Source organism: Solanum stenotomum, chromosome 8, assembly GCF_019186545.1.
Source record: "Solanum stenotomum isolate F172 chromosome 8, ASM1918654v1, whole genome shotgun sequence".
NCBI classification, from domain to species: Eukaryota; Viridiplantae; Streptophyta; class Magnoliopsida; order Solanales; family Solanaceae; genus Solanum; species Solanum stenotomum.
In genome coordinates this window covers 59,594,585-59,620,940 of record NC_064289.1, presented here as the reverse complement: position 1 = coordinate 59,620,940, position 26,356 = coordinate 59,594,585, and the positions used below count along the sequence as shown (strand labels likewise).

General features: G+C 28.6%; 1 protein-coding gene across 1 annotated transcript in view; it reads left to right on the top strand.

Moving 5' to 3' along the window:
• LOC125873994 (putative late blight resistance protein homolog R1B-8) overlaps nucleotides 1–22,296 on the top strand; it is a 39,398-nt gene extending 17,102 nt beyond the window's left edge. The window contains exon 7 of the mRNA XM_049554800.1: nucleotides 20,887–22,296. Within this exon, the coding sequence (XP_049410757.1) occupies nucleotides 20,887–22,175 (1,289 nt within the window). The 3' untranslated portion in view covers nucleotides 22,176–22,296. The remainder of the gene's footprint in view (nucleotides 1–20,886) is intronic.
• The last annotated feature ends 4,060 nt before the right edge of the window (nucleotides 22,297–26,356 follow it).

Here is a 26,356-nt window from a genome sequence, read left to right as displayed (position 1 = left end):
TACTTTTATGTGATAAATATAGAAGATAAGTTTCGTGTGATAAATTTAATAGTTAGATGAATTTTATGTATTAAAAAATAAGAAAGTAATTTTTTGTGTTATAACTTCTTTTGATATTTTATAGTGAAAATATGACATAACACTATAAATATGTTAATTACATACAATGTAATTTTAGAAACTTTCTTTAATGTGACACTTCTCACAAAGTTTAGTAATATATTTGATACTTTTTACATGTGATTTTATTTAAAACCTTTTTTATTTCAATGATTNTGAATATTATATTTTTTTTAAAAAATACTCATTTGAATTTTATATTTCATAATCATCTTTTAAAGAATAAATAAAATATTTTTTATGATAAACTTTAAAGACTATTCTTTTCAGATAATAACAAATATTTTTTTTAATAAAGTTTGTACTTTTATGTGATAAATATAGAAAGATAAGTTTCGTGTGATAAATTTAATAGTTAGATGAATTTTATGTATTAAAAAATAAGAAAATAATTTTTTGTGTTATAAATTCTTTTGATATTTTATAGTGAAAATATGACATAACACTATAAATAAGTTAATTACATACAAGGTAATTTTAGAAACTTTCTTTAATGTGATACTTCTCACAAAGTTTAGTAATATATTTGATACTTCTTACATGTGATTTTATTTAAAACCTTTTTATTTCAATGATTAATTTCAGTCTTAAACATCGTATGTGTGGATTTATTTGCTTATCATTATCTGAATGTTTTGTTCAGTTAATTAAAAAATATTTTTGTGTATATATTTTTTGTGTATGTGTATAGTTCATTTGATTTATTTTTAAAAATAAATATTGTTCGGTTAATAAAAAAAATTGTACGCTTTAGTTAAAAAAATATTTTTGAATTGTACCTTAAAAAAATGTTCATAAGGTACCAATGCATACCTTTGAAAAATTATTTTTTCGCTTAAAATAAATCTCTTTATTGAATAAGACAATTAAATTTCTCATTAATAATAACTACAAATGACTATCTTATCTACTTAAGATTATACTTAATTATTTTGTAATACAAATTTAGTAAAATATAGTAATTAAGCGTAGATTAAAAATATAGTTGAATTTTTCTTTAAATATAATCAACTAAATAGATTGGTCTATATATATATACATATATATATAATGGATGTTTTTCAAGAGAAAAAAATAATGTTATTTTGGAAATTAGATATTTCTAAAAAATAATTGATGATAAGACATTTATAACTATGCCATGAATAACACATTAGATTTTTATATCATAATCATTCCAAACAAGAATTAAGATATATAGACATTGGTGAAATTGTTTTACTAATTTTAACCATGAATACAAAATACAGTTACTCCAATAATATTAATTAAGAGGATGTTTCAAAACAAATAAATAAAAGATCACTCAATACCTACTTATCAATTATAATACTTTAAAATAGATGTATTTTATGCAGGATACTATATTAAATTAGAATATATTTAATATATGTAAATAAAGTATAACATAATTAGGATATACATTTTTTTAAAAATATTTTCATTTAACTTAAACATATTCAATATTTAAGTTAAAGGGCAAAAATGTCCAAAAATAAACTAGTTTATAGTGTGAACATGTCCTTTTACAATTCTAGCCAATTTTTTTATGCCCAAAAGGATTTTCTCATTAGGATATACATTTTTAAAAAAATATTTTCATTTAATATAGTATTTTCGATCGAAGGAGACAATTAAAATTCATGTTAATAATATACATAAAGATATGTTTTTAAATATAATTTGAAAAATATTTCAATAACGATAATCAAAAGGGAAAAGGGTCTAAAAAATACTCCAACTTTGGCCGAAATTGCTATTACGATACCAAACTTTATGGAGGACATTTTACCCCCCTGCACTATTTAATAGTGTATTTTAAAGGTATATATGTGCCCACGTGGACACATTACTATTTATAATTATGCAATAATTATGATGTCCACGTGGGCACATATATACCTTTAAAATACACTATTAATTAGTACATGGGGTAAAAGGTCCTTTCCAAAGTTCGGTATCGTAACAACAATTTCGGCCAAAGCTCGGATATATTTCAGACCTTTTTCCCTAATCAAAACTCAAAATACTTTAGAATTGATAAAAATCAACACATTATAGAACTACATAGTTTAATTTTTTAAAACATGATAATTAAATATGTAGTTTATTTTTATAAATATTTAGTTTAATTTTTAAATATGTAGTTTTAAATATGTAATTTAATTTTTTAAAATATAATATTTAAATATGTAGTTTAATTTTTTAAAGTATAATAATTAACAAATATCAAAACAACAACATTAATGTGTAACTATCTTGGGTTGTTGTGAAATAGGATCGACACTTATGAACCATATGAGTTTTAGTATTTCTTTATTATATCAATATCTACCGATTCTAAAGCATTTTGAATTTTGACTGTTATTATTGAACTATTTTACATTATTTAAAATTGAATTTAAATAGTTAATTTTATAAAAAAAATATATTTAAAAGTGAGGCATGTAAGCCTCTTTTATTAAAAACACAAGTAAATGCAGCAAAGCAAAACAAACAAAATTGTGAAAAACAGAAAAAATAAAATTACAATTGGTAATTTAAATTTATTAATATAATAAATACAATAAAATTACTTAATTTTAAAAATTCTTAATCAGTTTCACAAAAATATTAATTTGAGAGAAAAAAAAAATATTGTGTCTACAACTATGTATACTTAATATTTTAACATATCATTTAGTAGCAAACATTTTTTTTATAAAGCAACAAATAATATTAATAAAGAAAAATATATGTGTGAAGAAACTTTGATCTAGTTCATGTTTAACAAATTTGTGTTGTTATTATCATCAGAGAACTATGAAGATGTTTGTCTTCCAATTCTTTTTAAAAAAATTATTTTGAAATCATAAAACTTTCTATATCCTTTCCTAGTTATTATAATTTTTAATGAAGCGCCATCAACATTTGTGTTATAATGTAATTCATTAATTTTAATGAGTCTTTATTTGTGTATGATGTGATTCATATACATTCGAGGATATGAAAGTAATCACATAATGGAGGAAACATGATGGTAATTTCAGTTTTCTTCATATTTCGCTCACATACAGTCTAAGTATAATCGAATAAAATATATTTTTATCATTTAACTTTTTTCTAGAAAATTCATGCATAACAACAACTCCTTTAAATAAATAAGAGTAATTGTTTTGTCAACTTGGTGAATTTCATATTTTAAATTTGAGTATTATAGATATAAATTTTTAATATTTAAATTTAGATATAATTTATCTTTTCACGTTTAGAAATTATAAAGTAAAATAGATAGCCTAACTTTACTCCTCTTTTGTACGTTTTTTTAAAAATTATTATTATTAAGTAATAAGAAATGAAAAATAAATAAACAAAAAACATTAAGTAGAAAGGAGGAAATTTAGAAATTGAAAAAGATATATATTTAATTTTATCTTTTTACTACTGCTGTCATATTTATTTATTTATTTTAGATCTTGAAAATTTCAAGTTAGAAGAGTGGGTGAGACTTATGTTTTCTTTGGTGAATTTTGTGGTTTCTTTCTCCTGTTTAATTATGAAATCATCAATAATTAATCTCATTAATTATTTTCAATGTCTTGGAAACATAATTGAAGAATATATTCAATATTTAAGTTAAAAGGAAAAAATGTCCAAAAATAAACTAGTTTATAGTGTGAACATATCTTTTTACCATTCTGGTCAAATTATGGCCAAATTTTTATGGCCAAAAGGATTTTTCCTTATTATTATTATTATTATTATTATAGGGTAGGACTAACTGAAGGCTGAAAACTAAATAATTGTACATTGTAATTAAGATACTATAAATTAAAAGATTTATATATAATATCAAAAAATAACTCCAAGAAATTGAACGGATTACAATAAATCCAATTTCTCATTAAAATAATTTACTCACCTATTAGAGCATTAAAATAAGAATTAAGGAGACATTAATCAACGCAGGTAAATAATTAACAATTAATTAATTTATAAATTGGGCTAGGAGATAAACTTCAAAATTTAAAAGAAGGAGAACGTGCCTTAAGATAATTAAACTTAATTATTTACTAATAACCAATTAGATGATTTTTAGAATTTTAATTTAGGATAGGGATAAAATAGTAATCCAACTTTTCCCTTTTAACTTTAGACTATGTTGTTAAATTATTAAATGTAATTAACTTTTCAACTTTTAAATTAAGAGTAATTAAGACTGTAAAATAATTAGCAATTTATTTACTAATATTTAATTACTTTGATTATGATTTAGTATAGGGGCAAAACGGTAATCTAACGTTTGCCTAACATTCTTCCCACTTTTAGTATTTTAGTATAATATGATTATCATGTGGTATCTTTTTAATATGTATAGTTACCCTCTTCATATTATATTTGATCATTTTTAATTGAAATCACCAAAACCTTCTTTTAAATCTCTTGCTTAAATGTTGTTCCGAGTTCAATTTTACTCTTTTTCATGTAACTATATGTCTCATTTTGATACAGTATTGATGTGAATCATAAAATATTTGAGCAAATTTAGATCAGCACAGTGTAGAACACTCACTACTAGTTACAAACACAATGTAGAACAACAATTAACGTAATAGACAAAAATAAGTTAGATTGGCACAATGTAGCAGAATTAGTATTCAGTCTCCATCAATTTTCAACAAGAGTAAATGTTTTCACATTCAAGATGAGAGGAAACACCGATTTCCAAAAGAGTTCTTGAGCAGTTTTGAGTACCATCTTTTTTAAGAGATAGATTTTTGAGTAATAATATCAAACTACAGATAGATTTTTGAGTAATAATATCAAACTGCAGAAAGACTTATATTTTTAAACATATGAGCTAGTTACATTTTGGAAGTAGTATTGAACACTGATATGGAGACGAGTTTAGATAACTCAAAGTCCTCATAAACCATGTAGCCAACGTGGGTAGAAAGGGTCATACTTTTTAGATGATTCCTTAATGCTTTTTAGCATAGACTAGTGGATCCATTTAGTAGTAGGTTCTATACCCCGGCAAAGTACAGGACAGTTCTGACAGCGTGGGCTAGACGTTGTATCATCACTTAGCTCATAGTGATGGTTGTCGGTTAGAGAAGCTCCCACAGAGTTTATTTTGTATTTTCATATACAAACAGAGTGTACTTTGTATCCTTGCATACAAACTGAGTATATTGTATTTTTTAATTACATTGAGTTGTTATCTACTGTTTTAAAAGCTTTTCATTATACCGCATTCTTTACTACTGCTTTATATTGNATTTGCATTAATGAAAATATTTATCTCATAAAAATTAGCAATTAAATAAATAATAAAAAATTAAACCAATACAAACTTCAACTGGCGTTATTACAAGTTATATGAACTTTTCTTCGTCTAAAATACATAAATATAAAGAAATAGTAAATATGTAAAACAAAAGGCAATGTTTATATAGTAATAACTATTTTGAAGAAACTTCCTAACAATCTAAATCACATAAGTAGCATTGATAAATAAATTCATTCTTTTGTCTTGAGCATAAAAAAAAAATCATGACAATTCTCTAAATTTTAGAAAAAGATATTCAGAAGCATATATTGGAACATTACTTACTAATGTATATTAAGCAGAAAAATAATTATTATATCAACAAAATTATTTTCCTCAATTACTCGAGGTTATGGAATATACCCTCTTAGGATAGAATGATTTACTTCATCAGAATAGTAGTACCTCATATTCCACTAAACTTCAAACTCACTCAACGACAATAAATCACACAAATTTTTAAAATGCAAGAAGAAGAAGAATAAGAGTAGAAGATTAAAAAAAATATTGTGGTTGAAAAATGAGAGGTAAGAGTAGAAGATTAAAAAAAATATTGTGGTTGAAAAATGAGAGGAAGCTCCTCTATTTATATTCATCAAAGGTTAGTATGAACAAGTGTTTTTTGTGTCTTATCTGAAAAGTCATGACATTTCTGAAAAGTCACAACCCTCTGGAAAAGTCACATCTCATGGAAAAAGTCACAACCTAAGTTAAGGATATATAGTAATTTAACATTCTAGTTAGGAGTTCACGATTTTAAGATAACTAGTCTCTGGAAACGTGCATTGCACGTGAATCACATGCTAATTAGTCCAATATCTTAAAATTTTATAACTAATGTGGTAATATGTTTGTGATGACCAGAACTAAAATTGAAATGATGGAATATACATAACACAATGGATTGTTTGAACATCTAAATTTAGTTATGTAAATCAATTAGCATACCAATCATTTAACTTCATTTTCTTGTTTCTTTTACATTTTAACAACATTGTCTACATGTGAATATGAGCAATGTCGGATCAAAGTACAAATAATTCATGTGTAGAAAATCTTGCATTGTTAATTGATTCCTTCTATAACCGCATAGATATTAAGAAGATTTATCAAATGAAAGTAATATTATCGAACTAATATAGATATTTGATCAGTATATGTTCTTCTTTGAATGATCATTATCATTTTCATGATGTAAAGCTACAAAAGTAATTAAAAGCATGTCACAAATATTTTCTTACGGATAGTTTAATATAGGTTATAGACTACTGGCTGTGAATGAAATCGAATACATCTATAAAGGTATTCTAAAAATTGAAATGTTCTTGTACTTATAATATGTGGATTAAAAAAAGAAGAATAAATTATGATCAATAACCCTCAAATGAAAGTGTAAATAACCAAACAATTTATCTTTGTCAACACGTTGAATTTATACTCTTTCGGAAGCTATTTCTCCAAACTCAAAAGAGAATTTAAGAAAATTATAAAAGTATTGAACCAAACAAAATAAGTATTAAGAGAATGATTTCTACAATCTGACCACGTACAAAATTACACTAATAACTCATTTTTTAAGTCTGGCAGGACGCTCTTATAATCAAAGGTTCCAATGTCATCATCCCACTACTGAAAAGAAAAGCATATCAAAGAAATTATAAGAGTTTTCAAAATGTTCATCTATGTAAATTCATTTGATAAGATATGACATATAACATGATTAACCATTGTGTACCGAACTAAATAGTTTGATAATGTCAATTTTCTTTGTACCTACAAAATTATAATATTGCAAAGATGAAACAAAAAAAAACAAGAACGAATACAAACTTACTCGAGATGTGAAATAAGAAAGATGATAGGCTAGATTCTAGAATGATTAACATCTGATGATAAAGAGAATAGACACAATATATTAAAGTAAATGAGACTCTTTGTTTCCCTCATTTAAATACGTATTTATTATTAGGGAAGTGCTAAATGGTCAGAATTATGTGGCCATAATTTGGCCAGAATTGTAAAAAGACTAATTTAACCTTCTTCCCTTGTAAAGTAAAGCCAATTCTTTATTACTCTTATTTCCTAAGCTTCTAAAAATACGTGTGAACAACAATTATTATGTTTAGTGAGTTAGAATTATTATTAATTGTGTGAAGGAAACAATTATTATGTTTAGTGAGTTAGAATTATTATTAATTGTGGGACCCATTATAATCTAACTTCACCTTCTTTTAATTCTTCCTAATTCACTCTTTCTTTGTTCCTTTTTCTTCATCTTTTTTGTCATTCTTTCTCTTTTCTTTTCCATTACATGTAAAATTAAATTATACAAATTCTAATTTCATAAGATATTTTTGGATACAGTTTATCAATAATTTTCTAATTTTGAACTTGTAAAATAACATTTATTTATATCTATTATATACAAATCATTCAATTCTAAAATCAAGAACACAAAAAAATATTTGTTAATATCTAATTTCATAACACAAAATTTGTTGGGGATATATAATATTACATTTGTTTTCTTTATTTTAATTTCATTATAGTATATTTAATACACTATCATCAATATTAAAAAATAATATGATTTGATTTTTTTTTTCTTCACTAATATATTCATTTGAATATTATATTTTTTTTTAAAAATACTCATTTGAATATTATAATTCATAATCATCTTTTAAAGAATAAATAAAATATTTTTTTATGATGAACTTTAAAGACTATTCTTTTCAGATAATAACAAATATTTTTTTTCAATAAAGTTTGTACTTTTATGTGATAAATATAGAAGATAAGTTTCGTGTGATAAATTTAATAGTTAGATGAATTTTATGTATTAAAAAATAAGAAAGTAATTTTTTGTGTTATAACTTCTTTTGATATTTTATAGTGAAAATATGACATAACACTATAAATATGTTAATTACATACAATGTAATTTTAGAAACTTTCTTTAATGTGACACTTCTCACAAAGTTTAGTAATATATTTGATACTTTTTACATGTGATTTTATTTAAAACCTTTTTTATTTCAATGATTAATTTCAGTCTTAAACATCGTATGCGTGGATTTATTTGCTTATCATTATTTGAATATTTTGTTCAGTTAATTAAAAAATATTTTTGTGTATATTTTTTTTGTGTATGTGTATAGTTCATTTGATTTATTTTTAAAAATAAATATTGTTCGGTTAATAAAAAAAAATTGTACTCTTTAGTTAAAAAAATATTTTTGAATTGTACCTTAAAAAAATGTTCATAAGGTACCAATGCATACCTTTGAAAAATTATTTTTTCGCTTAAAATAAATCTCTTTATTGAATAAGACAATTAAATTTCTCATTAATAATAACTACAAATGACTATCTTATCTACTTAATCTTATACTTAATTATTTTGTAATACAAATTTAGTAAAATATAGTAATTAAGCGTAGATTAAAAAAATAGTTGAATTTTTCTTTAAATATAATCAACTAAATAGATTGGTCTATATATATATATAATGGATGTTTTTCAAGAGAAAAAAATAATGTTATTTTGGAAATTAGATATTTCTAAAAAATAATTGATGATAAGACATTTATAACTATGCCATGAATAACACATTAGATTTTTATATCATAATCATTCCAAACAAGAATTAAGATATATAGACATTGGTGAAATTGTTTTACTAATTTTAACCATGAATACAAAATACAGTTACTCCAATAATATTAATTAAGAGGATGTTTCAAAACAAATAAATAAACGATCACTCAATACCTACTTATCAATTATAATACTTTAAAATAGATGTATTTTATGCAGGATACTATATTAAATTAGAATATATTTAATATATGTAAATAAAGTATAACATAATTAGGATATACATTTTTTAAAAAATATTTTCATTTAACTTAAACATATTCAATATTTAAGTTAAAGGGCAAAAATTATTCAAAAATAAACTAGTTTATAGTGTGAACATGTCCTTTTACAATTCTAGTCAATATTTTTATGCCCAAAAGGATTTTCTCATTAGGATATACATTTTTAAAAAAATATTTTCATTTAATATAGTATTTTCTATCGAAGGAGACAATTAAAATTCATGTTAATAATATACATAAAGATATGCTTTTAAATATAATTTGAAAAATATTTCAATAACGATAATCAAAAGGGAAAATGGTCTGAAAAATACTCCAACTTTGGCCGAAATTGCTATTAAGATACCAAACTTTATGGAGGACCTTTTACCCCCCTGCACTATTTAATAGTGTATTTTAAAGGTAAATATGTGCCCACGTGGACACATTACTATTTATAATTATGCAATAATTATGATGTCTACGTGGGCACATATATACCTTTAAAATACACTATTAATTAGTACAGGGGGTAAAAGGTCCTTTCCAAAGTTCGATATCGTAACAAAAATTTCGGCCAAAGTTCGGATTATATTTCAGACCTTTTTCCCTAATCAAAACTCAAAATACTTTAGAATTGATAAAAATCAACACATTATAGAACTACGTAGTTTAATTTTTTAAAACATAATAATTAAATATGTAGTTTATTTTTATAAATATTTAGTTTAATTTTTAAATATGTAGTTTTAAATACGTAATTTAATTTTTTAAAACATAATATTTAAATATGTAGTTTAATTTTTTAAAGTATAATAATTAACAAATATCAAAACAACAACATTAATGTGTAACTATCTTGGGTTGTTGTGAAATAGGATCGACACTTATGAACCATATGAGTTTTAGTATTTCTTTATTATATCAATATCTACCAATTCTAAAGCATTTTGAATTTTGACTGTTATTGTTGAACTATTTTACATTATTTAAAATTGAATTTAAATAGTTAATTTTATAAAAAAAATTATTTAAAAGTGAGGCATGTAAGCCTCTTTTATTAAAAACACAAGTAAATGCAGCAAAGCAAAACAAACAAAATTGTGAAAAACAGAAAAAATAAAATTACAATTGGTAATTTAAATTTATTAATATAATAAATACAATAAAATTACTTAATTTTAAAAATTCTTAATCAGTTTCACAAAAATATTAATTTGAGAGAAAAAAAAAATATTGTGTCTACAACTATGTATACTTAATATTTTAACATATCATTTAGTAGCAAACATTTTTTTTTATAAAACAACAAATATTATTAATAAAGAAAAATATATGTGTGAAGAAACTTTGATCTAGTTCATGTTTAACAAATTTGTGTTGTTATTATCATCAGAGAACTATGAAGATGTTTGTCTTCCAATTCTTTTTAAAAAAATTATTTTGAAATCATAAAACTTTCTATATCCTTTCCTAGTTATTATAATTTTTAATGAAGCGCCATCAACATTTGTGTTATAATGTAATTCATTAATTTTAATGAGTCTTTATTTGTGTATGATGTGATTCATATACATTCGAGGATATGAAAGTAATCACATAATGGAGGAAACATGATGGTAATTTCAGTTTTCTTCATATTTCGCTCACATACAGTCTAAGTATAATCGAATAAAATATATTTTTATCATTTAACTTTTTTCTAGAAAATTCATGCATAACAACAACTCCTTTAAATAAATAAGAGTAATTGTTTTGTCAACTTGGTGAATTTCATATTTTAAATTTGAGTATTATAGATATAAATTTTTAATATTTAAATTTAGATATAATTTATCTTTTCACGTTTAGAAATTATAAAGTAAAATAGATAGCCTAACTTTACTCCTCTTTTGTACGTTTTTTTAAAAATTATTATTATTAAGTAATAAGAAATGAAAAATAAATAAACAAAAAACATTAAGTAGAAAGGAGGAAATTTAGAAATTGAAAAAGATATATATTTAATTTTATCTTTTTACTACTGCTGTCATATTTATTTATTTATTTTAGATCTTGAAAATTTCAAGTTAGAAGAGTGGGTGAGACTTATGTTTTCTTTGGTGAATTTTGTGGTTTCTTTCTCCTGTTTAATTATGAAATCATCAATAATTAATCTCATTAATTATTTTCAATGTCTTGGAAACATAATTGAAGAATATATTCAATATTTAAGTTAAAAGGAAAAAANAGAAACTTAGCAGAATAGACAGTAAGTTGTGCTTTGATGGGTAGATTGTATATGATTAAGTTACATATTTTGCGTGACTTTTCGGTGTTTCTTTTAGAAAACTTACAAGTTTTTAATACGTGTCATTTGTTGATTTGTCCGTTTGGCACGTCATCTGTGGTTGCAAGTCACACATGAAGTATGTCCACGAGACACACCGATGTCAAGTATAGATTTCTACTTGATCATACACAACTTTAAGGTAAACATTTATCTGATGTTGATGCCAAATTTAAGTTACTATCTAAAGTTGATATTTTAAACATTAATCTTGTACACCAAAGCACTATCCTATCACTGTTTTCTTTACTTTTGCCTTATAGACTTTTTTGGCAGAAAAAAGTTAGACAGATACATTTGATGCTTATTCTATGCTATGATGTTTTCCACTATTCTTATAGGCTTTTGCTTTTCTTACAATAGCAGCATTTTGTTACTTTCTGCCACTAGGTATTCTTATTCTATGCTATGCTGTTTTCCCTTGTCATTCTCTCTTTATTTTTTTTTCTTTGCATTCACACACACAATAATTTTCTTGTAGATTGCTTATAAGCCATCTGCACAGAGACAAATCTAGGATTTGATGTTTACAAGTTTCTATGTCGACGTCACATTAATATCAATAATAATTAGATTCACAATCACATAATTATAATTATTAAGTCTATACCTTAACACACATAGGTATAGGATTTTCACAAAAGTTAAGGGATTCACATGAATTCATAGATTACACTGTGGATTTGCCTATGGCTGTCCAAAGCTCCTTTGTGTCTAACTTGGTCTGAAGTCCCATCTTATGTGCTCAAAGCTCAATCAAGTTACTGATTTAAAACTACTCTGTCACAAACCCAACGAACTTTCATCATAAAAGCTATGCCTTGAAGTGAAGAGGTTGTAGAGAGCTTATAAGCACTCATGACTTCCTCTACTTGGGCTAAACTCCCACTATGAATGAAAATAAGTGTCTGTATATCAAACTAACTCGTAGTAGTACACTGAAATACCTTCTTCTAAATGTTCAACAAACGGGATTTCCAGCACTCAAATGAATGAAAGGTTCACATTAATCTTCAAAGAGAATTACAACAATACATGCTCCTGCCTGATTCTTGGAGTGCATTTTTCTATCCATTTCTTGAGGAAAATGGATTTTGGACTTGCTGACATTGCTGCTAACTACTAGAATTTTTATGTGTTTAGTTTGATTTCATACCAAATTTTAGATAGAGACAATGATACTAGATGAAGCTTATGGGTTCGCAATCATAGCCCCTTTAATTTAATGATCTGTACTAATACACACAGTTTTGAACTAGAGAGCCCCACTTGTATGCTAGTTTGAAAAAGAGTATACAATTTTTATTGTAGATTACCCTTTTTCTATGTAGTTTAGTCCTTATTGGTCAAAAAGTTGTAATCTTTGCATCTGGCTGTAACTCTAGTCTGAATATTTTTGCTTTTCTATCCATGGATTGTTTACATGCCTTAAAACACCATTTCTTGAGGAAATTAGGGTGATTGTTAGTGATGAGTCATTGGAGTTGAGAATGACAGTCCGACAAATTTGTAGGTCTCATAAGGATTGAGAGATGAAAGAATTCCAGAATTTGCATTGAGTAGTTGTATGGGCTTGATACACCATACAACTCATCAGATGTATGGAGTTGGAGGGAGAGTGGACACACATTATTCAATAGGCATAGTACATTAACTTGGTCTGCTTTTAACATTTATATGCCCTCCAACTTTGGATGTGCACGATTAGACACTTTAACTTGTATAAAGCTAAACAAATAAACAGACACGTCCTACGTGATTACATGACAATTTGTGTTCTACGTGGTGTCCATTATGCCACATAGGACTCAATACATAAATTATATCTTATCATATGAAGGGTTTCTCGTTGTTGTCATCTCACCCACATGCAAGTATACGTGGTCAAATAAGTACTCTCTCTATTTCATTTTGTTTGTTATAGTTTGAGCTTTCAGAAGAAGAATAAAAGTACTTTCGAAACTTATGATCCTAAATGTGTCAAGTATTTGTGTGTGGATATAAAACTTAAAACTGAGAAATTATAAAGATGTTAATATTGTTTGGACGGGACAATAAGAAAATAGTGTCAAATAAAATAAGATGGATGATGTAATATAAAGTGAGCCTAGTGTTTGATCAACTTTCTTATCTATTTCCTTTGTGGCAGACAAGTGAGTCCCCATTGTAATTCAATCATGCTTTTGCTTTCTTAACTTTTTGGAATAATACTATGCATCATATTTGGTCTTAATTATTCCTCTGTTTATTTCCAGAATTTTGAGCTCTATACATCTAATAACAAAGCAAGCAGAGGATATATAGTTTCATCAACTAAAAAGGTTAGTCAACTCATCTAATATTTGCTACTCTCATCTCTATTGAAGTAAAATTATGGAAAAGTAAAAATGATGTAAGGAAAATGAAAGAACTTTGGTTGGTAAGTTGGATCTCACAAAGAGAAAGGAAAACAAAATGCAGGAGAAAGAGAGAGGGCTAAATAGTTACTCACACCGGCTATTTACAACAAATCAAAAGATGCATGACATAATCACTTAATCGTAGTTAGTTAATGTATATATTCACCTCGTTAAATTATTACTTACCCATGATAGAAGAAAATCTTTTAGATTTTTTCTAAGATGAAGAAAGATCCCCCTCACTAATGAAAATATATTACTAAAGCTATTAGAGATAGAAAGTGGTTTGAAGAGGGTAGAGTATCAGATTTTTAGACAAGAGATTGCACATGATAAACGGGAGGTTTGGTTTTGTAGTCCATTATACATCTTAGAAACTAATTGTGCGAATCTAAAATTAATATACTTGCTCTCTATGCACCATTTAATGTTTGACAAAAACTCAATAAGAATAATTTTTATTTATAAATACGAAAACCAGTACTACAAGATGGAAATCTTTTCGCGTGAAAATAGTAAAACAGAGTAGCCAAAATTTAATGAAATGAACTTGACTCACCTTTCTTTTCTTCAACTTAAGACCTCCTATTAAGTTCGCTTAAAAAGTCTGTCCAATGAAAATTATTAATTATTCTCATCTTTTCATCTTCTTTCTCCTGATAAAGTTTTATGTACTTTTTATGCATCAGGTCTTGAGAACTTGAAAGGAAGGGAAGGAAAAGTAGAATCATGGAAAAACGAAAAGATAATGAAAGAGAAATAGAGAAAGAAGAAGCAAACAACTCATAGAAAAAGAAACGTTTCAGGTACATTGGGTAATTAATTTTTATTCTAAAATATTCTTTTTATATTTTGTACATTAAGCTGAAATGTGGAAAGGTTGTAATTAAAAAATAAAATAAGATAAATTCACAAAGAAAATGAAAAGGCAACATGTTCTAACTATTGAGAAGGTTAGCATTAAGTTACGAAGATTAAAAGTTATACCAATTAAGTAGTAGACTAACATTAAAACTATCAAATTATATCGCACGTGTAGCCAAGTGTATCTATTTCTATAAACTTATAGTATATGACAATCGTGCTCCACATAAGTCCTTAGACATTTTATTATAATGTTTGACTTGTAAATGTTAAGTATTTATAGGATTTATGTTGCACTAAAAATATAAATGATGGTGGATATAGGAAGATTTTTTACCAATTAGTGTTACACAGATAATTGTTAGAGTAAGAGTGTTTGTTTGAAAATTAAAATAGTAATATAATTTTATTTGAATCCCATTATTAGCATGTTATTCTACCTCATTAAGTCATTATGTTTGTAACTTTTATAACATATGGGCTATTCATTTATCCAATTTATTATCGTATAATCTTCGAATTTCTCACCTGTAAATAGTGATGGTCTTACTTTGTTTTGACAACAAGGGATATACAAGAAATAGAGTGAAAAANTAATGAAGAGTATTATAACTTTTTTGAGTAATTTCCCTAGATAGTCACTCATGTTTGAGAAATTACCTAGTAATATCACTTATGTTTGTTTTAGGACTACAATATCACTCAACTTTACATATTTTCCTCAAAATATACTTCATACAAAAAAATATATCCTCTCTCCTATTGGAATGCCATGTCACATTTTCATTTTTCTTAAAAAATTAACTTTTTAAAATAACTCATATGTTATATTCAGTAAAAAAATAAATAATTCTTAATTATTTATCATTTTTAGTTTTTTACTCTAGCATATTAAGAGATAGACATTTTTTTTCTATTATTACATTTAACATTAATTATTTTTCTAAATCATTCCTTCTTTAATTTCTTAAAGAAAATGCAAATTGCACAATTTTTATGGGATTTCATGTCATACTATTCTTTTTTTTAATAATTTTTTTTAAAAAAAATTAAACTGGAAAATTTATTTTCTACTTCTTCCATCCATCTTTACATTTTTACTTGTTCAATATTAATTTGACATACCTCTTAAGAATAATAAAGATAATTTTNAAAAAATTAAACTGGAAAATTTATTTTCTACTCCTTCCATCCATCTTTACATTTTTACTTGTTCAATATTAATTTGACATACCTCTTAAGAAATAATAAAGATAATTTTACTATATCAATCTTTTAAAATAATAAATTTTATATTTTAAAAAATGCATTGACAAATGACTATAATTAATAATAAAAGTGAATTAGAAATTAAGTAATAAATTATCACTTGATTTTCTAAAGTAAACAAGTAACAAATGAATAATTATTTATAACATAATGAATAAATAAAAATGGACAGAAAGAATAGTTACTAGAAAAAAACCCGTAAAAAGAGTTAGTTGATATAATATTCTTGATTTTTTAACGTGAAAATTGTTCTCTAACGTCACTTTTTTTCTTTTCTTTTGTTCACTTTTACTTGTTTTTAATATTCACCTTGTGCATTTTATAAGAACTTAAAGAAGGAATGATTTAGAATAAATAATTAGTGTTAATCGTAATAACAAAAAATAAATATGAGTTGTTTAAAAATGTTCACTTTGTGTTATGTAATTATTATTTTAACCGAGTGTATAATTTGGGTTGATTTAAAAAGTTAGTTTTTTTAATTATTAGTAAAAAAGGAATAATGTGACATAGGAGAGAGAAAAATATGTTTTTTTGTGATAAGTATATTTTGAGGAAAATATGCAAAGTTGGGTGATATTGTAGTCCTAAAACAAATAAAAGTGATATTATTAGGTAATTTCTCAAACATGAGTGACTATCTAGGGAAATTACTCAAGAATAATTATATGTTGAAGAAATATGTTTTTTTTTGCAAAGCTTTGGACTCTTCAACTAATCCGGAGTTGCTTAAGTTATACATGTTATAGGATTATTGTATTCTGGAGGGCAGGGGCATATCACATATGCAGAGGCGGTCACCAGATTTAGGTAAACCCATGCTCCCCTCTCATGATCAATAAATAGTAGTGTCAAATACAACAAAACTGAGGAAGTGATATTATAAGTTTGATTAATATTATTATCTTTTTCCTTTGTGGCAGACAAGTGAGGAGGCCCCACTGTAATTGATTCATGCTTTTGCTTTCTTGACTTTTTGGAATAATACTATGCATCATATTTGGTCTTAATTGTTCCTCTGTTTATTTCCAGAATTTTGAGCTCTATAGATCTAATAACAAAGTAAGCAGAGGCAACTAAAAAGGTTAGTCAACTCATCTAATAGTTTGTTTCATATTTGCTACTCTCATCTCTACTGAAGTACAATTATGGAAAAGTAAAAATGATGCAAGGAAAATGAAAGAACTTTGGATCTGACAAAGAGAAAGGGAAACAAAATGCAAGAGAAAGAGAGAGGGCTAAATACTTGCTCACACCAGTGGTTTACAACAAATCAATAGATGCATGACATTATCACTTAATCGTAGTTAGTTAATGTATATATTCACCTCATTAAATTATTACTTACCCATGATAAGTTGTATTAGTTTGGTATTTACATCCGGTAAGGGTGAATTCTTACCGGGTGAGAGGGAGGAGGTTGGAGAGAGCGGAGTGAATAGAAGCAAATCTTTTAGATTTTTTTCTAAGAAGACGAAAAATCCCCCTCACTAATGAAAATATATTACTATAAGCTATGAGAACATCCGGTGCGGGTGAATTCTTACGTAATAAAGTAATTAACAGTTGTGAGATTTTATGTTTGTGACTTCATGTCATAAACATTTTGATGTGTGATTAAGATTGACATTTCCAATTGTGCGAATCTAAAATTACTATATGTCAGTTATACAATTGCTCTTTATGCACCATTTGATGTTTGACTAGTTTGATATATATATCTCGACAAAAACTCAATAAGAAAATGGTTACAAATTTATTTTACAGAAACTGTCAAAAATCAATAGTGAAATTCTTGATTATTGTTATCTTTTCATCTTCTTTCTCCTGATAAAATTTTATGTACTTTTTATGCATCAGGTCTTGAGAACTTGAAGGAAAATTACAATCATGGAAAAGCGAAAAGATAATGAAGAAGCAAAGAACTCATTGGTATGTTATTTGATAGAGTGAACTGTAAAGTATTGAATTGTAGATATCATGTGGCTTTAAAAATTTGATATGTGTTATTTTGGCAGGTGTCATTTTCTGCTCTTCGCAAGGACGTTGCCAATGTTCTGGATTTCATGGAGAGATTAAAGAATGAAGAAGATCAAAAGGCTGTTGATATGGATCTAATTGAAAAGCTGAAATTGAAGCTGACATTTATTTGTACATATGTCCAGCTTTCTTATTCCTATTTGGAGCAGTTTGAAGATATAATGACTAGAAAAAGACAAGAGGTTGAGAATCTGCTTCAACCACTTTTGGATGATGATGGCAACAACGTCGGGTGTAAATATGTCCTTACTAGCCTCACCGGTAATATGGATGACTGTATCAGCTCGCATCATCATTCTAAATCAGATGCCACCATGATGGATGAGCAATTGAGCTTCCTCCTCTTGAATCTCTATCATCTATCCAAGCATCGTGCTGAAAAGATGTTTCCTGGAGTGACTCAATATGAGGTTCTTCAGAATGTATGTGGCAACATAAGAGATTTCCATGGATTGATAGTGAATGGTTGCATTAAGCATGAGATTGTTGAGAATGTCTTACCTCTGTTTCAACTGATGGCTGAGAGAGTAGGACACTTCCTTTGGGAGGATCAGACTGATGAAGACTCTCAACTCTCCGAGCTAGATCAGACTGATGAAGACAAGGATGATCAGACTTATGAAGACTCTCAACTCTCCGAGCTAAACGAGGATGATCAGACTGAAGAAAATGCTCAACTCTCCGAGCTAGATCAGACTGATGAAGACAAAGATGATCAGACTGATAAAGACAAGGATCATCAGACTTATGAAGACTCTCAACTCTCCAAGCTAAATGAGGATGATCAGACTGATGAAAATGCTCAACTCTCCGAGCAAGATGAGGATGATCACAATGATGGAGACTCTCGACTCTTCAAGCTAGCACATCTACTCTTGAAGATTGTTCCAACTGAACTGGAGGTTATGCACATATGTTATACAAATTTGAAAGTTTCAACTTCAGCAGAAATTGGACGCTTCATAAAGAAGCTCCTGGAAACCTCTCCGGACATTCTTCGGGAATATCTTATTCATCTACAAGAGCACATGATAACTGTTATTACCCCTAGCACTTTAGGGGTTCGAAACATTCATGTCATGATTGAGTTCCTATTAATTATTCTTTTTGATATGCCCAAGGACTTTATTCATCATGACAAATTATTTGATCTTTTGGCATTTGTTGGAGCACTTATCAAAGAGGTATCAACTCTTGTTCGCGACTTAGAAGAGAAATTAAGGAATAAAGAGAGTACCGATGAGATAAATCGTGCAACCCTAAAGTTGCTGGAAAATATTGAACTCCTCAAGGAAGATCTCAAACATGTTTATCTGAAAGTCCCGGATTCATCTCATTGTTGCTTCCCAATGAGTGATGGACCTCTCTTCATGCATATGCTACAGAGACACTTAGATGATTTGCTAGATTCCAATGCTTATTCAATTGCTTTGATAAAGGAAGAAATTGGGATGGTGAAACAAGACCTAGAGTCAATAAGATATTTTTTTGTGAATATTGAGCAAGAATGGTATAAAGATCTCTGGGCACGTGTTTTAAATGTGGCATACGAGGCAAAAGATGTGATTGATTCTATTATTGTTCGAGATAATGGTCTCTTACATCTTATTTTCTCACTTCCCATTACCATAAAAAGGATCAAGCTTATCAAAGAAGAGGTCTCCGATTTACATGAGAAGATTCCCAAGAAGAGAGGTCTTGTTGTTGTAAACTCTCCCAAGAAGCCAGTTCAAAGAAAGTCATTGACAATAGGTAAAATAATTGTAGGTTTTGAGGAGGAGACGAACTGGATAATGAGAAAGCTCACCAGTGGACCGGCAGATCTAGATGTCATTTCGATTACTGGTATGCCGGGTTCTGGAAAAACCACTTTGGCGTACAAAGTATACAATGATAAGTCAGTTTCTAGTCATTTCGACCTTCGTGCATGGTGCACAGTTGACCAAGAATATGACGAGAAGAAGTTGTTGGATAAAATTTTCAATCAAGTTAGTGACTCTGATTCAACATTGAGTGAGAATATTGATGTTGCTGATAAGCTACGGAAACAACTGTTTGGAAAGAGGTATCTTATTGTCTTAGATGACGTGTGGGATACTACTACGTGGGATGAGTTAACAAGACCTTTTCCAGAAGTTAAGAAAGGAAGCAGAATTATATTGACAACTCGAGAAAAGGAAGTGGCTTTGCATGGAAAGGTCTACACTGCTCCTCTTAACCTTCGATTGCTAAGACCAGAAGAAAGTTGGGAGTTATTAGAGAAAAGGGCATTTGGAAACAAGAGTTGCCCTAATGAACTATTGGATGTTGGAAAAGAGATAGCCGAAAATTGTAAAGGGCTTCCTTTGGTGGTGGATCTGATTGCTGGAGTCATTGTTGGGAGGGAAAAGAAAAAGAGTGTGTGGCTTGAAGTTGTAAATAATTTGCATTCCTTTATTTTCAAGAATGAAGTGGAAGTGATGAAAGTTATAGAAATAAGTTATGACCACTTACCTGATCACCTGAAGCCATTCTTGCTTCATTTTGCATGTTACCCGAAGGACAAAGCAGTGTCAATCTATGATATGAAAATTCTTTGGGGTGCTGAAGGATTTGTAGAAAAGACAGATATGAAGAGTATGGAAGAAGTGGTGAAGATTTATTTGGATGATTTAATTTCCAGTAGCTTGGTAATTTGTTTCAATGAGATAGGTGTTTACCCTACTTGCCAAGTTCATGATCTTGTGCATGACTTTTGTTCGATAAAAGCAAGAAAGGAAAAGTTGTTTGATCGGATAAGTTCAAGTGCTCCATCAGATTTGTTGCCTCGTGAAATTGTCATTGATTATGATGAGGACTTTGGGCTTAATTTTGACCTGTTCAGTTCAAATAACAAAAGGCATTCTGGTAAACACCTCTATTCTTTGATCATAAACGGAGACCAGCTGGATGGCCGTCTTAGTCATTCTATCAAGGTGAAAGATACATTTCACCTAAGACACTTGAGGCTTCTTAGATTGTTGTTCCTGAAGTACTCTTTTATCAAGGTGAAAGATACTTTGCTGAATGAAATATGCATGTTGAATCATTTGAGGTTCTTAAGTATTGGGACAGAAGTTAAATATCTGCCTTTGTCTTTCTCAAACCTGTGGAATCTAGAAATCCTGTGGGTGTATAACGAAGAATCAACCCTGATACTATTACCGAGAATTTGGGATCTTGTAAAGTTGCGACTGCTGTTCGTGAGTGCTTGTTCTTTCTTTGATTTGGATGCAGATGAATCAATACTGATAGCAGAGGACACAAAGTTAGAGAACTTGAGAGTATTAGGGAGACTCATGCTTTCCTATTCGAAAGATACAGAGGATATTTTCAAAAGGTTTCCCAATCTTCAATTGCTTCAGTTTGATCTCAAGGAATCATGGGATTATTCAACAGAGCAATACTGGTTCCCGAAATTGGATTGCCTAACTGAACTATATCACCTCTCTGTATATTTTGAAAGTTCAAACACAAATGACAGTGGGTCCTCTGCAGCCACAAATCGGCCATGGGATTTTCACTTCCCTTCTAGTTTGAAAAAAATGTCGTTGGGTAACTTTTCTCTGGCATCTGATTCACTATCAACAATAGCGAGACTGCCCAACCTTGAAGAGTTGTACCTTAAACGTACAATCATCCATGAGGAAGAATGGAACATGGGGGAGGAAGACACCTTTGAGAATCTCAAATATTTGAAGTTGGATGAAATGACACTTTCCAAGTGGGAGGTTGGAGAGGAATCCTTTCCCTCCCTTGAGAAATTAGAACTGGAGGGATGTTGTAAGCTTGGGGAGATTCCGCCTAGTTTTGGGGATATTTATTCATTGAAAATTATCAAACTTGTAAAGAGCCCTCAACTTGAAGATTCTGCTCTCAAGATTAAGGAATACGCTGAAGATATGAGGGGAGGGGACGAGCTTCAGATCCTTGGCAAGAAGAATATCCCGTTATATAAGTAGCATTAAAAGTATATTGTACTTTGCTGGGTGATATTGTATATATATGATTAAGAAAATTCTGTTAAGTGGTTATGAAACATTTTTGTGGGATTCCTCTGAGTTTCTTTTAACAAAAATTATAATTTTTATAAATACACATATCATTTGTCCATTTGACACGTGTCATTTGTGATTGCAAGTCACACATGAGGTATGTTCGTATATGGGTGACCACGAGACATACCGATGTCAAGTATAGGTTTCAACTTGATCATACGTCATTTTAAGGTAAGCGCTATATATGATGTTGATGCCAAATTGAAGTGACTGTCTAAAGTTGATATTTTAAACATTAATCTTGTACACCAAACTACTATTCCTATCACTGCTTTCTGTACTTTTACTTTATACTAGTTTCTGAGTACGTGCGTTGCACGTGTGACCCATGCAAGTTCTTATAGATTCATTACAACGATTAAGTATATATGAAAATATATTATTAGTAATAAAATAACAATTACAAATAAATTTTAAAAGGGTGACAAAAACAACATTTATAAATTTTGAACTTTGGTTAGTAGTTAGCAAATTTTCAATTATGTCACAAATGGCTAACAGAGCCCCAAAAAAAACCCAGACTTACGAAAATAAAAAATTCAAGAAAATTATATTAAAGAAGTCTAATATATAGGGAAAACACAGAAAATGAATAGAGAAGGAAAAATATACAACATACATATCCTTTCTTAAACTTTAGTCATAACAATATAGAGGAAAACGAAATACAAATTTAATACATAATTTTTTGAAATTTTTGTCAACACCTTCCATAACCAATCAAAATTGTAGAGTCTTCTTCATTGAGTCAAACTAAAGAATGAATCAAATATTACAAAATAATATAAGTGCTTCACTACTTTGATAATATAATGACAAAGGATAATCTTGGCGAGGGTCTTATAAAACAAAAAATATATGAATTTATATAGATAAAAGCGCAGAAATACCAAAAGATATCTTAAAGTTTCAAATTAAACATTTGGAGGTTATGATTATAAAAAGCATGCAATTTATGAATATTAAGATATCAATTGAATAGGTAATTAGATAAAAAAAAATACTATTAAATCTAGAGGAACTACGCAAACCTAATTCTCACCTTAATCAAATATGTAGGCATGTTTCCTCAAGTTCGATGATTAAAGTTCAAAAAATTAAATAAAATTATTAAATTCTTATTCAAGAAAATGAAAAGGTGTTTATCCTTGTTAAGAAAAGAATGTTTATCCTTATTCAAAAAAAAATATTTTTTTTTTACTTCACATTTCAATTAATTTTAGAATGAACAAAAAGATAAATAATTTTTTAGAACATAGAAAAGTGTCACATCACTTTTTTAAGAAGAGAAAATTCAAGAATGACCAAACTGAAAAGCAAAGTAAAATTACAACTAAATTTAGACTTTAAATTACCCCTTTTTTCCTGCTTGCCAATGGTTCTCACTTCTCGGTACTGGATTGTTTTCTGAAGGAGAGATAACTCTAACCTTTCACCTAGGAAATCAATTAACAATTGAAAGCAAAGTGAATTAGGAAATCAATTAACAATCATAAAAATTCTTGATGAATGATCAAAAATTCTTTATATTGATTTTGTTTTTGTAAAGGAATTAATGCATATTCATTTCTTCCGGCCGTCACTCGATCGAATTTTTAAAATCATGCCAAAGTATGCACGTCTTGGTTCATAAGTTGTGATTACTTCAACCTTTCATCCAGTTCATGCTATTTGAACAAATCAGTCTTTAAAACTTCATAGTCATGTTGTAGAACTCGTGTTCCTCTTCACAGTCTTAATTTTACCTTCAAATTGGTAAAAAGAGAGGTAAATTGAAAACTTGTAACGCAGGAGATGATACCTTACACACAATAGCTATGTCAACAAAATACCAATTGAAAATTATAGTGTGTATACCCTGAAAAGGAGAGAAAATAAGAGCACATCACACATGAGTTATTTAATAAAAAGTGCGTACTATATTTATTGAAGAAAGTAGTCATGGATCATGAGTAAATTCCAATTTTTCAGTATAAGTACTCACATATACATCATTTGTAAATGATGAATTGAAGACTTGAATTGGAGAAAGAACAGGAAGAAAGGAGGTGTATTTTAGTACACAAAGGACTCGGCTGTTGAGTTTTGTTAAATTGAAAACATTAGCAGCTTTTGGGTTTATTTGACGGAACAGTTATCTAATATAATAATAACTAACAATTAAAGTCATTAAGAAGTAGAAAATGATAAGTTGCAACATCTAACCATGTATTTTTTCTATTTTAATTGTAATTATTGATTTTATTTTAAATGATTTTAATTAAAAAATAAGTGAAGGGCATTTTCGTAATTCAACTTTGAACTTAAAATCTTCCCACTTATAATAATATACATGATTAAGTCGATAACTTAATACATATATGTATAGGATTTTGACAAAAGTTGAGGGATTCACATGAATTCATAGATTACATTGTAGATTTGCCTTTGGCTGTCCAAACCTCCTTTGTGTCTAACTTGGTCTGAAGTCCCATCTTATGTGCTCAAAGCATGATCGTTTAACCTCAATCAAGGTACTAATTTAAAACGACATTGATACTAGTCTGTCACAAACCCAACGAACTTTCATCACAAAAGCTAGGCCGTGAGAGCTTATAAGCACTCAAGACTTCCTCTCCTCGAACATACAACCAACTTGGGCTGAAATCACACTCTGAACGAAAATAAGTGTGTGTTTATCAAACTGACTCGTAATAGAACACTGAAATACCTTCTTCTAAACGTTCAACAGATGAGATTTCCAGCACTCAAATGAATGAAAGGTTCATATTAATCTTCAAAGAGAATTACAACAATACATGACCAGAGAAGTACATTGGCAGCATCATTTCAACAGAAGAACAAGTCACTAGAGAAAGTTAAACTGATACATAATGATACAAAATAGGATACACAGTTGAACATGCCCCCCTCCATCACAAAAATACAATAGTTGTCCTTACTGATATAGCACAACAACAAGAGTTTAAACTCATTATTTGTAATTAATTGCTGCGAAGTCGCTCAACAAAGGGTCAAATCGCTTCACTCCCACCATAACCAGCACTGCAACTACACAAGGCTCAAGCAAGTAAACGCGGGTGAAAGATTAAAATAGAACTTATACCTGAAGTCTTCCTAAGAAGAAGCCAGAGAGCAATTCCCATTGCTATATTGTCACGCCCCGAGCCTACACCCTGGGCGGGACCGGCACCTGGAGACCATTGCTGGCCCCAGGCGAACCCTTGGCCTGGCTTTCTTAACTCAGCGGAAACCTAACTCAACAGAATAACTCAGTGTCATGCAAAGACATAAACAACTTAACTAATAAAAATATGGCCCAAAGGGCAACTCGAGTCTCAAAATAGAATATTTACATATATATACATATACATGGATGAGAGACTCCAAAACTAACTGACTGACTGACTGTCTGACTGTCTATTGAAGCCTCTAATATACTGAGATGGATGTGGGGACAGACCCCGCAACATCCTAATAGAACAAAACTAAGTACACAAAATAATTGAGTCCTCCGGAATGCAAGGAGGCTCACCACAGACTCTGGAGTGCTCAGCTGGATCAACGACGCGCAGGATGCTGATCCGGGGTACCTGTATCTGCATCATAAGACGATGTAGGCCAACTGGCATCAGTACATGGAATGTACGAATATGTGAGCTGGAAAAGCTGAACCACAACTTAAGCTCGAAAGGAGAACAAGAGATCACTTACCTTGACTCTGAACAACTCATATAAATAACTGGACTCAAAGTAAAACAATAAGACACAAGCCATACATAATAAGCTTGTAAAAGAATGTAAACAACTTAGATCGTTAAGGATAAAATGATAACAAACTCAACTTTTCTTTTATAAACATAATACAGCTTTTGTGGGAGGTTCTTTAACCGACAACCACCACTACGAGCCTTAGTGATGATACAACGTTTTACCTCACGTTGCCAAAGGACCATCCTATACCTTGCCATCGATATAGGACCTTACTTTTGCTTAGTGGATCCACTAGCCTAATCTTACGTGATCATCTAAAAAGAATGATACGTCAAGTCCCATGTTGGCGCATGGTTCTTATGGAGAGTTGA